A 15,646-nucleotide genomic window follows, 5' to 3' on the forward strand; every position below is an offset into this window, starting at 1 on the left:
CTGGTCAAATACAGTTCGGATCATGCATCTGATGAAGAGAACTTGATTCTCGAAAGCTTATGCTACAATAAAATTGGTTAGTCTTAAAGGTGCTACTGGACTCTTTTTCATCTTTAGTCTGAGTAGGTAGAGACCTTAATGAGACGTGGATAAGTATTCTGTTACAATAACACTGCCTTTGCCCTCTGTGGTGAAAACTGTAGAGATCTGGGGTGTTCCTAGAGCATTGTCACAATGCTGTGATGTTACTTCAGGGTACATAACGAGAAGTGATACCATGACCTTTCCCCTTTATTTTGCTCTTGTTGCTCCATTAAGATTTCCCACCATAGCAGAAGACCTGATTATCCCACTGTTATTGTGAAGTAAAACAGTGTGCAACAAGCACTGGATCCTATACCATGAGGGACTTGTGGGGGTGGGAGTTGTGCAGAGGAAAAAGTGGATGGTGGTTGTTCAGGATTACGTGCAACTGAAGGAAACCATGTTGCTTCTCCAGGGGTGCTGTGGACAGTTACACTTCTAGTCACAAGCAGCCACGCAAATCCCATTACTCATTGTACAATTCCTGATACCTCCAGCAGTGGAGAAATATAATCCTGTGAATTTATATAGATTACTTTCAGTTTGCTTATGTATTAATCATTGTGAGCTTGTGTTGTTAAAACTCATCCTCCTGTTTTCTGAACATGTAAAAGTTTCACCCACAGTGTTGGCATGAAATTTTATACGGCATCGCTAATTTCCCTATTCACAATTTATGAGACGCCATGCTGGGACACTTGAAATCAAAGGGTGGTGGGTTATAAGTCGAAGGCGTTGGGGCCTCATTGTAATTTTCTCACTGAAATTCCCTCTGTGGTGAAATATCCCAGTGTGGTGTATCAATCCTGATTGAAATCACTATTTTTGTAAACAAAGGAAATTCCAGCGAGAACCTGGTGACAACCCGTGGTGGACTTGGTGATGCCATCATGTCTAGATGCTGCTCAGAAACTGGCATAACTGAAGGGCTAACACGTGTAGCACGTTTATTAAGATATTTGTACCCTTCCTTTTCTCTTGGCTCAAAGAGGGTTCCATCTCTCCCCTAGTAGTTTTTCCCTTACTGTGTATATCCTTGGCCCTTTCTGTTGTGTTTTGAGTACACTGTTGCATTTAGTGTTTGTATGTACCTGTTATGAATTCAAAGAGAAAAAAGGTGAAGTCACTTCGGGAAGCTGGAAATTCTGAGCAGAGAAGGGGCGGAGGAAGGAGGGACCGTCACACTTCCCTGACATGCTGTTTCCACGCTTGAAATAGTTTTTCCCCTCCCCACCCAAACTCCAGATGCCTGCGTGCCTCAAACTTAGATCTTTTATCCTTACAGGAATGGAGGATGGACTCCCTGGACTACTTGGTCTCCTTGTAGCACCTCCTGTGGAATTGGCTTCCAAGTCCGCCAGCGCTCCTGCAGTAACCCAAGCCCTCGGCACGGAGGTCGTGTGTGTGTGGGACAGAACCGCGAAGAACGGTAGGATCCTCTTCCTTGCCCCGTTTGTGCCCTTTTCTTGTCTCGGCATTATCTTACTACTACCCTTTCTCATTACCTCTTCTTTGTATCCTCCTAGCCTGTATCTCTAATTTTTGCTGTCTTGGGTTGCGAGCATTGCTGCCGTTACCAAGGAAATGAAAACTCAGCTGTGCTTTCATTTTTCCCTTAGCTTCATCCGCCCAATTCAGCCCCACAGGTAGCACTTCCTCTCCCTACAAGTTGATTATAGTGTGTTCAGGCTGCAGCGTGGCAGCTTTCAAAACCTGCAATTCAGAAGAAAGTAATGTATGGTCCCAGCTCCATATTGTTGGTTGTCCAGCTGAGGTCATTTCCACCTCTTAAATATGCTAAGCATCTACAGAGCGCAGGAGAATATTTCCAGGGCCTTGTTTTCTTATCTGTATGAAGAAAGCCAGTTCCCACGACTCCATCACTCTGCAGAGCTAAAGTTCTCAAACTTGTGTCATCTGCTGAACCCCCATCTCAGAACCCTGTGGTGCGTGTTCTCAGGGGGGCATTCAGCTGTTTTAGGTCAATAGCCAGCGCTTCCAACACCTATTGCATGTGGCTGCACATTGCAGGAAAAGATGTGCCGTTGCGGATCTTTTAATTGAGACTCCCTAATAAGCTTTTGAGGAACCTCCAAGGTTCCCTGGTACATGAGTGGAAAACTCTTCTAGTAAAATCAAAAAGAGTCCAGTAGCACCTTTAAGACTAACCAATTTTATTGCAGCATAAGCTTTTGAGAACCACAGCTCTCTTCGTCAGATGCCTGGTACAGAGACTAGTAAAGTGATTGAAAAATGGATCCAAGGACTTATTCTTGGTGGCTTCTGTTAAGTTCAGTAGGACAAAAAGCAGAATGCTATGGGTAAGACAGAGGGGCAAATCCTGCTCCCCAAAGTCACTGGCCTGGGTCCCTATCCCATAGTTTCCCCCCTCCCATATAAGAGAAAGGTTGTCACTCTCTCTTATCAGAAGGAAATGGAGCATTGAAATTGGGCGCAGTCAGGAGAAACCCAGCATACCCATTTGCTCTTCTAACAGCATGTATGTCGCTGCTAAGGGATGTCCCCGCAATAAATGAGCAGTCTCCCAGCAATAAGCCCTGACCTGGATAGCCCTGGTGAGCCTGATCTTGTCAGATCTTAGAAGCTAAGCAGGGTCGGCCTTGGTTAGTAATTGGATGGGAAACCTCCAGTGAAAAACAGGGTTGCAGAGGCAGGCAATGGCAAACCACCTCTGTGAGTCTCTTGCTTTGAAGACCCCGCCAGGGGTCGCCATAAGTCAAGTAGGACCACACACGCACACTCGCAGCAATAAAATTTGTCCTTCCTTCACCCACCTGATGCAATCATCATAAAACTAGAAAGTAATGAAAGATGTATCAGGGAGGTTGGAATCTAAGCCTGGTTTCCGTTTGGGTTGTACCCTTTTCCATTGCCGGGGCACGTTTCTGCAGCAATAGGCACTGCTGCTTATGCAAGGCCACTCCTTTAATAATCAAAAAATGCCTAGCATCAAGACAATGCATTATGCAGCCTTTGCAACAGACAGGGCACACCACAAGCAGATATACCTGAAGGACCACCTACTCCCTTGGGAACCTATCTGACCACTACTGTCATCTTCCAAGGCCCTCCTTTGGGTGCTTCTTCCTAAGAATCTCTCTACACAAGACCTCTTACACAAGGATGCTCAAGTGTAGGGAGAGACATTAGACAGGAAGCATAGTTTAAAAAGACAGAGCCAAAAGCTCTGTCAGTTTCACCTCTATACAGGAGGGTAGTTGAAAAAGACAGAGCTGTCAGAGATCACTCCTCAGAGGGTTTGTTAATTTCATCATTGGGCAGGTGAAATTGACAGAGTCTTTGGGGATGTGAAGATGAAATTACACCGCCTGAGGAGCGATTCCTGCTGGTTCTATCTTTTTCAACTACCCTCCTGTAGAGAGATGAAATTGAAACTTCGGTTCCCGGCTAACGTTGCATCTCCCTTGAGCATCCTCCTGTAAGAGGTCTCGTGTAGAGAGAGACTAGCTTAAGCAAGTGGCAACCTGGGAGAGGGCATTCTCCGGAGTGCCACCAAAATGCTGCAACTCTTTCCCCAGAGAGACTCCCCTTCTGTTGCTGTCTCCTGCCAGCAGGTGACGTCTTTTTTGTTTGGTTTGGTGTTCCTTTTTGGTGATCCTCCTTCCTGCCCAATGTTTTTAGTTGTTGTTTTGTTCTTGTTTTAATGACAGTTCTCTTGGCTTATTTTAATTATTTTAAAATACAATTTTTATCATGTATGTTTTAATTTGTTAGCTGCCTTGGTTGCCCTTGTGAGAGCAGAAAGGTGGAATATAAATTTTGGAAAATAAAATGATTTTTTTAAAGGCTTAGTAGTATCCAAGCTATGGTAACACATTTTCTTATTTGGGGCAAAATTTCTGGAGCATTTGTGAATATCGACAGGTTGGCAGATTGAATCTGCAGGTTGGCTGGATCTATCCTTTCCCCTCTTCAAGGCTCTACACTCTTTGGCACTTTAACTAGAAGCGCATAAATACATCTTTCATTCTGTGCTACATAAACTTGTATCTAAGAGACCAATATGGCCATCTTTTTATAGCATTGCCCTCAGGACAGGGAGACTTAAATAAATGTAGATTTCAGAAGGCTTCAGGACTGTGATGGCATATCTCAGTTGCAGATATGGGAGGATCCACATGTTAAGCATTCAAAGGTCATGTTCTGTCTTTGACATCTCATTTTAAAAGGTTTCTTATCACAAAACTGAAGAAAAACCTCCACTCAGGCAGATCTGTTCATATGTGTACTATGTGCTAGTGAGGGAACAGCAAGCAGTGGTGCTTTTCTCTGATGTTTTTATTATTTTTCTCTCTGTGAGCAATTAGCTGGGGAGGTACAAATAGCCAAGAGTATTTGTAAATCTCATTTATTGGTATTGAACTAAAACATTGTACCTAGAGGAATAAAGCAGAGATTATTTCAGAGAAAACAAAGCCGTTTCTGTTAGCAGAATAAAACAAGCAGCTCATCCCAGTTGGGTGTGGGTGTTTTATTTATTTGTTAGTTTTTTTGTTTATATGCCTCTTTTCTCCCTGGAGACCCAAAATGGCTTACAATACGAAAAATGCAATGCCAATACCCCTAAAAATCATGACAAACAAACAAGGGAAGAAGACTTCGAAATGCTAAGCAGAGCCAAAGCACAAGAGTCCTAGCAACTAGCAGGATCTCTCCCACTTCCATCCTGTTCTAATATTGTGTACACATTTCTAGTGTAACCCTGCTGAACTTCCATACAAAATTGTTGCAAGGGCTAATTAATAATGGTTTGCATCCAATGAATCATGCGCTCAGAAAATGTGATGAGAACTCTCATGCAGTCTGCAGTGTTCACTGGTTTCCCGTCAGCTACAGCCCTTCCTATCCCACACAATTCCAGAGGGTGTCTCCCCCCGCCCCCCCCGACAGCCTTTTGAGCAGCTTTTCCAAGAGTACAAGGGGCTGCAGTGGGAATGGAGGAGCAGTAAAGCTTGGTTGCAACAGCAAACTCCACTGAAATTCATTTGTATCAAAACCACCACATGCAGGGCTTTGTTTCTGGGAAAAAAGGTGGTGGAACTCGGTGGGTTGCCCTTGGAGAAAATGGTCACATGGCTGGTGGCCCCGCCCCCTGATCTCCAGACAGAGGGGAGTTTAGATCGCCCTCCACACCGCTGCTTGGTGTGGAGGGCGATCTCAACTCCCCTCTGTCTGGAGATCGGGGTGGGGCCACCAGCCATGTGACCATTTTCAAGAGGTTCCGGAACTCCATTCCACTGCGTTCCCACTGAAAAAAAGCCCTGACCGCATGTAATGCATTTTTGAAATGCAGTGGTTTCTAGTCTCAGGGACAACGTAGGCACGCTTAAACACCAGTGATTCAAGCAAGTTACTAGCACTTCCATTGGTACAAGTGGATGTTTGTAATATGGAGGGATTGTGCCATTATTATTGTTGTTTGGTTTTGTTGATTGCAACTATCTTTATTACCTTATTATTTTTATTTCTGTACTCTAAACTCAACATATAATTGTTTTCTTCTTGGCAACAGTGTCGTGGCCGTGATAAAGTGTGCCATTCTTAAACACAGAAGGCTTTACCCACTAAATGATGGGGAAGAATCAGGCCACCCTTAAGTGAAAGAGAACCACTAATCGACACATTTAGGTAGATGGGAGTCCACATACTTCTTACCTCAGTTGCCTGCTGGCGCTTCCCAGGTTGATGGGTGAAAAATCCTGGAAATGGGGAAGTGTGCCAGCATTACAATGATTTGCTATGTGACTTCTGGTTGAAAACTAGAAGTGATGCCATTCTGTCAGGGGCAACACTCTAGGATTTGCCAAAAAAAATCTGTGGTTTAACCATAGAGTTTTGGGCAGAGTGCCCCCGATGTAATGGCATAACGTCTGGTTTGGCTGTAAATAATCCTGCCCACACACCTGTCTCTGCCCTCTATTCCTCCTAGGAGATTGCCAGCTATAGTTGGCAAACTTACACACGCTGTGCCACCACTGACTGCCCTTAACCAACCTTCACATTGCCTGCAAGCTTCCAATCTTATCTTGGGATGAAAATTTGTTTTTATATATTTAAATATGTGACTGTCTTCAAAACTTGTGTGTGTTCCTCTTATATTAATAAGTTGGCAATTTGCATTTTAATTTCTCATACCGTAATTGCATTTCTTTGCATAGGATGAAAAGATGTTAAATGTTATCTGCGGGAAACATACCCCTCAAAGTTTTGGTTGGGCAGAGTATTTCAAAGCTTTTTGATAACCACAGCAATATAATTCCCATAATTTATTTATTAATATGTGTGTGTTTTCTCCTCCCTCAAGAGCTTCATGTAAATATTTTTAAACTGTAGTTTCAAAATCGAAGTTTTCTTTTCCTGAATGTAAAGTAAATATTAGGCCTAGGGAAAGGAGGTAGATGTGCCTTCAGATTTGCTCACAGGATCACTCTCTGGGAGGGGGGGGGAGCGAGCCAGCCCTCCCCTTTTCCCCTAGCTCAGTCGGACAAATCGGGGCTCCAGTCAGGCATACTGCTCACGATGCAGAGCAGGCGCGCATCCACATGCCACAGAATCTGATTGACTGACTTAAAATATGTATATGGCCGTTTTTCTCCTGAACATCTCAGGAACCAAGGCAGGTAACAACACCAGAAAAACAAGGCATGCCCCAAAGAAGAGTTTAGTGTGGCCAGTTTTGTGTAGTGGTTAGCAGTGGCAGGACTCTAATCTGGAGAATCAGGTCTGATTCCCCACTCCTCCGCTTGAAGCCAGCTGGGTGACCCTGGGTCAGTCACAGCTTCTTAGAGCCCTCTCAGCCCCACCCACTTCACAGGGTGATTGTCCTGAGGAGTGTATAATAGATTTATATACCACCCTTCAAGACAATGCCAGTCTTGAAGAGTGGTATATAAATCTATCTATCTATCTATCTATCTATCTATCTATCTATCTATCATCATCATCATCATCATCATCATCATCATTATTGCTATTGCTATTATTATTATTATTATTATTATTATTATTATTATTAAGATAGACTAGTTGAAATTGTCAGATACTGTTAAATTGGTACAGAAGACTATGCTAAAAATGAAAAGAAAATTAAGTGCAGGGAAATCTATTGGACTCCTATGTTATATTATAAAGAAAATGAAATTGGTCACCAAAGGTCAGTTATAAATAATGCTAGAAGAACTAGGAATTACATGAGTACAAAGAAAGCATTCTTCCTTTGTATTTCTGTAGTACTGTGTAAACATTTTCAATTTTTTTTAAAAAACAACAATGCTTGAGGTTTAAACTTGTGTTGCCTAGTTATGTTTCTTTCTAAACTACTGAATCAGTGCTGTGCAGACTTACTGTGTTCTAAGTAATTTCAGCATGCTTAGACTGGAGTAACTCTGGATTGGATTTTACTGTGTGGGACTACCTGTGGCATTCTAAGCAGAGTTGCCTCCTTATAAGTCCACTGAAACCGACAGGTTTCCAGAGGTGTAACTCTACATGGTCATGTAGAGGAGGCATTCACTCCTGATAATAGTGTGTATCTGTTCCCATGTTTTGTAGGATAGCATACCCTCTTCATAAGAGACAGCAATTTGTTTGCAGGAAACAAACTTATTCTCTCTCTCTCTCTCTCTCTCTCTCTCTCTCTCTCTCTCTCTCTCCCTCCCTCCCTCCCTCCCTTCCTTCCTTCCTTCCTTTCTCAATTCTCTTCCTCTCCCCTTGTACCTTCAAATAGCAGTTTCTATCTTTAGAACATTGGCTGTGGCCTTACTCGATGTCCCGAGGGTCATGTCCCTTGCCTGGCCAATTTTCCCCATCACCCTCTCACTTCCGCCTTCATCAGACATGAGGTCAGTACAGAGGGCTGCAGTTTCACAGATCTAAAGGCTCTTACATTTCTTGTTCTGCAGAATCACTGCAAAACCTAAGCCCTCTGGATCTTGAGAAAAGAAGAAATTAACAGGGAGGGGAAGATTGGCAAGGGAAAATCATTTTGTGCTGGCTTGGAATGCCTCCAAAACAGGGATTAATCGAGAGTAAGCTCAAAATCCCACATCCCAGCAGCAGTCTTCAGATTCACCCCTGCACTGAGATTTTAAAATGCATTTGAGGTTTCTCATGTTCATCCATTGGTTGAGGTCCTTGCTGCTCACTCTGACAGGGAGGAAAACACAAAGTTGCCTTTGGGTGTAGTTTTTGTTTGATTAAAAGCAAAACGATTTTTATAAATACTGCTTAGCTCTGCACAAGCACTGGCCTGTAGTTGCAACTTTGCCGTGTGTGAGAAAGTGAGTGAGTGAAAGAGAGATTCTCGTTTCCCTTCTCTAGTTGCCGGTGGGGAAGCCTTGCTAGCATACGGCAGTCGAGGGTAATATTTGGCTACAGACTTGTATCATGTCACACATTTATACATTCCTTGGGGTCAGTGTGATAGGAAAGCACCACCACTGGCTGCAATGTTGTTGTCCTTGCATTCTTCAGCTTCGGATGTGTTTTTAACCTACACCTGGGATCAAAAACCTAGCACATTGAATTGTTTGCCACAGGGCTTCTCTTGTATGCACTGATGAGATTTTGAGTGTGTATATGGAGGGGATATATTCATGACAGTATTATAATATCTTCTTTTCCAGGAAAATTTCCATGCTTTTCTGTTTATATGTGCTAACAAAAGTAGAGATGGGCACGAACAGAAAAAAAACAGAACATGATGTTCGTTGTTCATTGCCATCCACAAACAGGGACTCATGAACAACCACAAACATGGCCCTGTTCACAAACATGTTCGTGGTTGGCTGTTCGTGAGGGCCAGCAGGCTCTCCTTCAGCCATCATCCAAGTCAAGATCCCTACTGCACCACTCCCAGAAACCTGACCTGAGCAGGCAGCAGGAAAGGTACCAATAATAAATAATAGCTTGTCCCAGAGCCTGGCAGCAGCCCTGGAACTTGAAGGGGTAGATCCCTATCCCACCACACACAAAGAAAATTCAAGCTCCAATGCACTCTCTCTATCAAAATGCCAACAGCAACTGTCTCCCTCTCTACTGTGTGCAAACTAAGCCAGAGCTGGGAGCCCCCCCCCCCTGGTCTTTGTACCCTTGTAACAAATTTGGAGCTCCACACTTGAAAGGAAGACCTGCCTATCAAGCTAAATTGGGCTTAGATTGGGGTTTCCATACAGAGTTCAGGCAGTCCCTGCCTCCGGTTGCCAAGGGAATTGATTGCAGGTGCCAGATTGTCTGGCTTGATCACACCTCTCATGTTTGGTCAGTGTGGTGCCGTTATTTTTAGTATGCACCGTGTCAAAATGCGTTTTTTGTTGTTTTGTTACTGATGCTATCATCAGTGACATCACAGCACCAGCCCTTTTTTCTTTTCTTTTCTTTTCTTTTGCACAAGTGATGAATTGATGCATCACTGGAATGCTGGATCAATCTATTTCCTGGATTTCTCCCTTTCAACCCATCAGTGCATTGATCCTATATTGGATTTTTAAAAAAAATTAAAAGTGAGCAGAAAGGAAAATGGAGAGGAAAAAGAAGAGTGGGGAGGAAATGGCCAGTCACAATGAAGTGGGCTGGCAGAGCATGGAGGGGGGGGCGGGCAGAAGAGAGTAGAATGCTAAAAGACGGGATAAAAGGTGCATGGGGAAACAGCAGACTGGAAATCGGATTTTTTTAAAAGTCAGGGTATAGGTGCTCCCAGGAAAGCTGGAGAAAAGCCACATAGCACAGGCCAATTGGGGGCAGGTGGTCATGAAAAAACACTGAACTGGCAAAATTGGCCCGTGCAGAAAAGGTTAAAGAGATAAAGGCAGCCTTTCAGCTGTTCAGTATATGAACCTTCAGTATACTCATATTCATCCCACACACCAGTCACAGGTGACATACTAGCAGCCTAAAAGAAAATGTGAGGGTTGAGAGCCTAACAAGTACTAGGAGTTGCACTATTTATGGGCCCATCCCGTATCCTTTCAAGCAGATGTGAGCTGGAAGTTATCAGTTGGAACTGTAGTGGGCAAGTTTAAGCCTCCCCCATGCTACTTTCCTGATTTGTAATGCCCCCGGGGAGTGGCCACACACCTTCATGAGACGCTGTTCCATCAGTGTTGACTCCAGAAGTGAAACAGGGGTGGGAAAAGCAGTGCTGAAGTCATCATTCAGCTGATCAGCCTACACTCTCCTCCTACTGGCAGGTGAACTTGCTGTTCTCCCATGGATGGCACAGAAGCCAGGGAGATGAAAACAAGGTCGCACTTACCTGGGACTGTTGTTCATTGAGTGGTCTTCTCTGCAAGCACATATCCCCCCCCTCCTTTCCCCACTGTGGGCTGCTCACTGCTGGCCTGCCTTCTCCACGGAGATGAAGGGAGGACCGAGGGAGGAGCCCTCTCCCCTCCTCAGTCGTGTGCCAGATTGGGCGGGAAAACACTGGCTTGTGCCAAGGGAAGGGGGCCTCTCTGTGTGCTTAGGGAAGCTCCAGAAAAATCTTTCAAGTCTTCATCTTCGCAGTCCAATGTGCGCCTGCCCAGAAAGCTACTCAATGAACAACAGTTACAAGTAAGTGCAATCCGGCTGTCTGTTTGGTGGAGCTAGGGTTGCCAGCCCTTTGCCATTGCTGGCAACCACCAGGAGATGGGACATGGGGGGGGGGCATCCCGCACCACTGTTCCAGCTACACAGCCAGAAGTGACATCACTGGACCCCATTTCAGCTCACCCACTTATTGACTGAGGGCCAAGCTACAAGTGACGAATGACACTTGAACGGCAAGTGTATTTCTCCCTGTTCGCTTGCCCTCCACTTGCACTCCACTCAATCCACTTGCCATTCAAGTGTCATTCGTCACTTGTGGTTTGGCCCTGAGTCAATTGACTGGCCTCCCGAGCCAGAATAACAGCAGAGTAATATGCTAGATTTCTTGCCTGGTCATCTTGCCTGGAGCGGGCTGTTTATAATGTGATACTGTTACCAGAACTGCTCTTTATTATAATGGGGAATTAGCTGTAGCAGTCTGTAACTTAAAATTAGCGCGGATCTTAACCTATGTCTACGGAGGTCCCGATCCCAGACACTCTAGTGAAAAAGAGGCAGACTACAAATAGGTTCCAAACACGTGTATTTAGTGTGGCGTAAGCCTAAACTTGCACAAGCATACAAGAAACACACAAGATCTAGGAAATACAGAGTATGAAATACAGAGACGTTCGCATTAGCTGGTTCCCAACGATGATAAGGGAAATACTCACAATCCTGGAGCGAAGCAGAGACACAGCAGCGAGGGTGGCCCAATGCCAGCACTGGGACCACAGACGGACAGCGAGGGGTTCTGGATAGGATGGCACGCGCACCATGCGGTCTGAGAGACCAGCTTAAATACCCCAAAACGTACCCTGGGGCTGGTGCTGTACTTGGTGGTTCTCACAGTTTAAAACAAAGGGTCTAATGGGTTACTGAATGGCTTGGATGGGCCACTTTGGTAATCAGATTGTGATAAGTGACACCTCAGGAAGAGGGGACAAAAGAGGGAGGGGGAAATCCAAGTGGGCTGAAAGGATGTTCCAGCGGACAGGGCTTGTCCTGATGTCATCAGCTTCTGGAATGCGGAGGTTTCTTTGAGATGCATTCTCTAAGTGCTTGGGATGGTCGGCACTTAGTTCCTTCTCCGAGCGGCTCCTAAGATATGCAGAGCGGGGCGAGGTACTCTCGCTGCGGACGTGGTGTGCCCGCTTCGCTGAAATGGCTTCTCAAAGCAGTCTTCTTCCCTGGGTCTTCTGGGTGCCTGAGGACATGGATGCCGGCTGGGCATAGCTGGGGCTGGATAGCAGGCTGCCCGGTAGCGAGGGCAAGCTCGGCGACCGGCCCGCGGGAGGCTCCAGGCGGGAACTGACCAGGGAGCGCCTAGCCAGGCTCGCTGGAGGTTTCCCAGGCAGGCGCCCGGCTGCTAGCAGCGGCTTGGGCCCATATGAGGCAGGCTTCCATGGAGGCAGGGGGAACAACACTTTAAAACACAGTCCAAAGCAGGGAACAGGCACGGTCCGTGGCAGATGGCAGTGCAGGCACGGGGCACACTTGTAATAAAGTCCAAACACACACTAGGAAGTCCAGATACAAGTCAGGGCAGGGCTGCCCAGAAATAGAGTCCTTTTTGCAGTTATCCAAACATGGAGTCAGGGAACTGCACAGTCTATTGCAGCAGCAAGGTGATTGACACGCAGGCAGGAAACTGACACGTGTATTAACACACACACACACGTGCAAAGCAATCTTTGTGCAGCAGTGAAACAGTAATGCAGGAAACTTTAACACAGTCTATGGCAGGCCTTAAAGCAGGGGAGGGGGCCTACTTGGCAACAATACCTTATGATTTAAATGTTGTCCTGCCCGCAAAGAAGGAACTATACAACCTCTCTTCCCCACACATCCTACATTATTGTCTCAATGTAGGAAGAACACGTGGGGAAGAAGTCAATTCAGTGAGGCTTGCCAGACTTGAGCATGCATCATTCATAAGTTTCTGGGCTTGGGGGGGGGGCATTCTTTTCTCCGGACACAGAGATGGTTGAGTTCTGTATAAAATGGCCCCGTCCAGCAAGTATGGCTTCCCAGTTATAGAACAGATCCACTCAGGCTCAGCACAACATATATTTATTCATCGTTTGATTCATTTATACCCAGACTTTCTTCCTAGTGAGGAATCAAAGGAACTTGTATCGTTCTGCTCGCCTTCATTTTATCCTCGCAACAATGCTGTGAGGTAGGCTAGGCTGAGATTGTGAGACTGGCCCAAGTTCAGCCAGCCAGCTTCCAGAGTGGGGATTCAGCTGTGGGTCTTCCAGATCCTATTCTGACCATTACACCACGTTGTCTCAATATAAAATCCAGAGTGGAAGTGTAACATTCAAGTGTGGGATGAAACGAAGGAGAGGAGAACAATGTAAGTTGTTTCAGGTTCCTATTGGGGAGAGAGGTGGGGTAGAGAAGTAAATAAATAAATATCTGCTCCCTGTGACAGGGCTTTTCTTCCAGCTGAGGGAACCCACACAGCCCCCTATAATTTTGGCAACTAGGTTTGTTTTGAAATGTCAACTTTCCCCTCAGTTGCTAGATGATCTTATGGTAGTGAGTATAAAGGCTTTGGGTTCGCTATTGTGAGGTAAGTTTTGTATTGTGCCTGAAGAGTACAGAGATTACTGAAGCAGAAAGTTCAACAATACAACAAAGAAGATTTATTTATATGCAGGTGGTTTTTAAAGAACAGAAAAGCAGGTCTCCAGACAGTCACAGGAGAAGCCCGGCTGAGGCACTTAAGCTAGTTATGGCTTCAGGTGGTGATTTAAATTCCTTTTAATACTTGTGGTTACAAACCCACTTTCACTGCCTAATCACCAGCTTGGATCGTCTAACAGAATTCCACATCAAACTGCATTTTCCCAAGAGTCAGACTAAAGTGTATGAGGGCGGCTTATCACCTGAGACAGGCCTGTCAACTGGATACTCTGTCCTCTCCCAGAGGTAGAGCTACACTACACTACCAGACAGTGGTAGTGTGTCCCGCGAAGCACGGGAGCGCCCTTGATGCTGTCCACTCTTTTTCTGAGGCAGCCCTGAACCAAACTCTGCTGCATTTCCCCCTGAACTTCCATCCCCTCTCTGAAAGGTGACTGTATGCTGAGGTTACACTCACACAGGCAAAGGGGTGGAATAGTTGAGGGTCTATTCTAGCTCTCACGGGCAGGACAGCCTCCTGTCTATCACATTCCCTAGAGCACAAAACATTTTTCTTCCGTACAAGTAGGGATGCTAGTCCCCCACTGGGGGGATGCTAGTCCCCCACTGCCTTCACCCTACCCCCGCTTATCTGGCCGGGAGTGGAGGGACGTTCCCCCCAGAGCATGCTCCCTGGCAGCACGGTGCACTCCTGGGCAGTGTGGCACATTTCCACATGCCACAGTGGCACAATTCTAGCTGAATTCAGCCTGAATCAGGCTGCTGCAAAGCGTGGGAGCGCTCCCACATTCCACAATGGCTGATTCAGGCCTGAATCGGCCCCCTGAGGAGTGTGGGAGCACTCCCAGGTGGTGCGTGACCTGCTCGATAACATCACTTCCTGGTAGGGGTCTCTAACCTCTCTCCCGGAGGGTTGGGGGACCTGGCAACCCTACATACAAGTGAACTAAGATGATCTTTACAAAGCACATAGTGGCTCTTGCAACTCACAAGTGATTTGCTCAGGACAATATTCCTCCTGATCATTTCAGAAAGAGCCTCGTTTGGTGCGTTCTCATAATCTGTTAAACTGTTTTGTTCCATAAATCTCCTGGTTACATGCCTTAAGACTGAAATTCATAAATCGTCATTCCAGTGTATACAAAGAGAAATGAAATTCAGTGCCCAGTCTAATCAATATCATTGCAAAAACGTATGCTGAATTTTTATTAGAAGATTGGATGATGATAAATAATGTTGTTTCTGAGGATTAGGCAAGGATTCTACACAAGGAATAATCACTCCGTTTTAGACTATCTTGTGATTAAATAGTCGATGTTAGGAAATAAAAACCTCTGTGCTGGCTTTGTGATGTGAAGGCAGCCTTCAACTTCTTAAACACAGATATGGGCTGTCAACACAACTTGGCTCATATTTAGAACAGCTTCTACTCATCAAATACCTTATGAGTATTTACCAGTTAGGTAAAATAGGTATGCGTACTGACTTTCTTTTTAATTATTATTCAGACCTAAGTTATCTCAGAACTCAAGTGTGAGAAGTCTTTTTTTCCCTCTTCCAGCCAGCTGCCACCTCTAAAAACTGTCCACACAAAGCATACTGACAATCTGGTCTTTTCTCATATGCGTAGGTGGGCTTACTTATCCTTTGCTGGTTTGGGAAAAATTTTGTTAAAATTATTTGTTGTTTGTTTTTTGTATTTGGTGGGAGGTCTAAGAAACACCTGGGAACTGATGAGCAGAAATTGAACAGGGTTAAATTGTATTGCCCTTATTTGCAAGGCTTTAAGATCTAAATCCCCGGAGCATGGCCTCTTGCTCAGAAAGATCAGTTGATGAATCAGTGAAAGAGTGAACTTTTGCTTGCCAAAGCTGTGGTCTCTTGTTGCTTTGCAACAACCATGGAGTGCCAAAATTAGCTTTGCACACTATGCGTTGTTTTGATGACATCAGACTCTGATGGTCTGGCTTAACTATTTTCTTTCACTGTTTTAATTTTGTAGTGTTTCAGCATTTTGTTGTGACCGGTGGTCTTTGAGAAACGTTCTTCTTATTCTGAATTTAAAACTGGACAAATGTGTTACAACGGCTTGATTAAAACCTGGATGAGGGAACAAAAGCTGTTTGGAAAACTGTTTTCCAAGTTAAATACAGAGTCCTAACCCAAGAGATTTTTCTTCCCCTTAGCTTCCTAACTAGTTTGCCTTGGCAGGGGGAAGGGGGGGCTTCTACATCAGGTTATGATCATTTTGTTTTTCCACATTTCCCCCATTCTAAATTCATACTTTCCCAGGTTTACT

The 15,646-nt window shown here is 45.1% G+C and overlaps 1 protein-coding gene across 1 annotated transcript in view; it reads left to right on the plus strand.

Annotated features, from left to right (window-relative positions):
* Positions 1-15,646, plus strand: part of SEMA5A (semaphorin 5A) — a 155,688-nt gene that overhangs the window by 103,203 nt on the left and 36,839 nt on the right. The window contains exon 13 of the mRNA XM_054984946.1: positions 1,370-1,513. Within this exon, the coding sequence (XP_054840921.1) occupies positions 1,370-1,513 (144 nt within the window). The remainder of the gene's footprint in view (positions 1-1,369; positions 1,514-15,646) is intronic.

The sequence above is a fragment of the Eublepharis macularius genome, chromosome 7, assembly GCF_028583425.1.
Source record: "Eublepharis macularius isolate TG4126 chromosome 7, MPM_Emac_v1.0, whole genome shotgun sequence".
In the NCBI taxonomy this organism is placed as follows: Eukaryota; Metazoa; Chordata; class Lepidosauria; order Squamata; family Eublepharidae; genus Eublepharis; species Eublepharis macularius.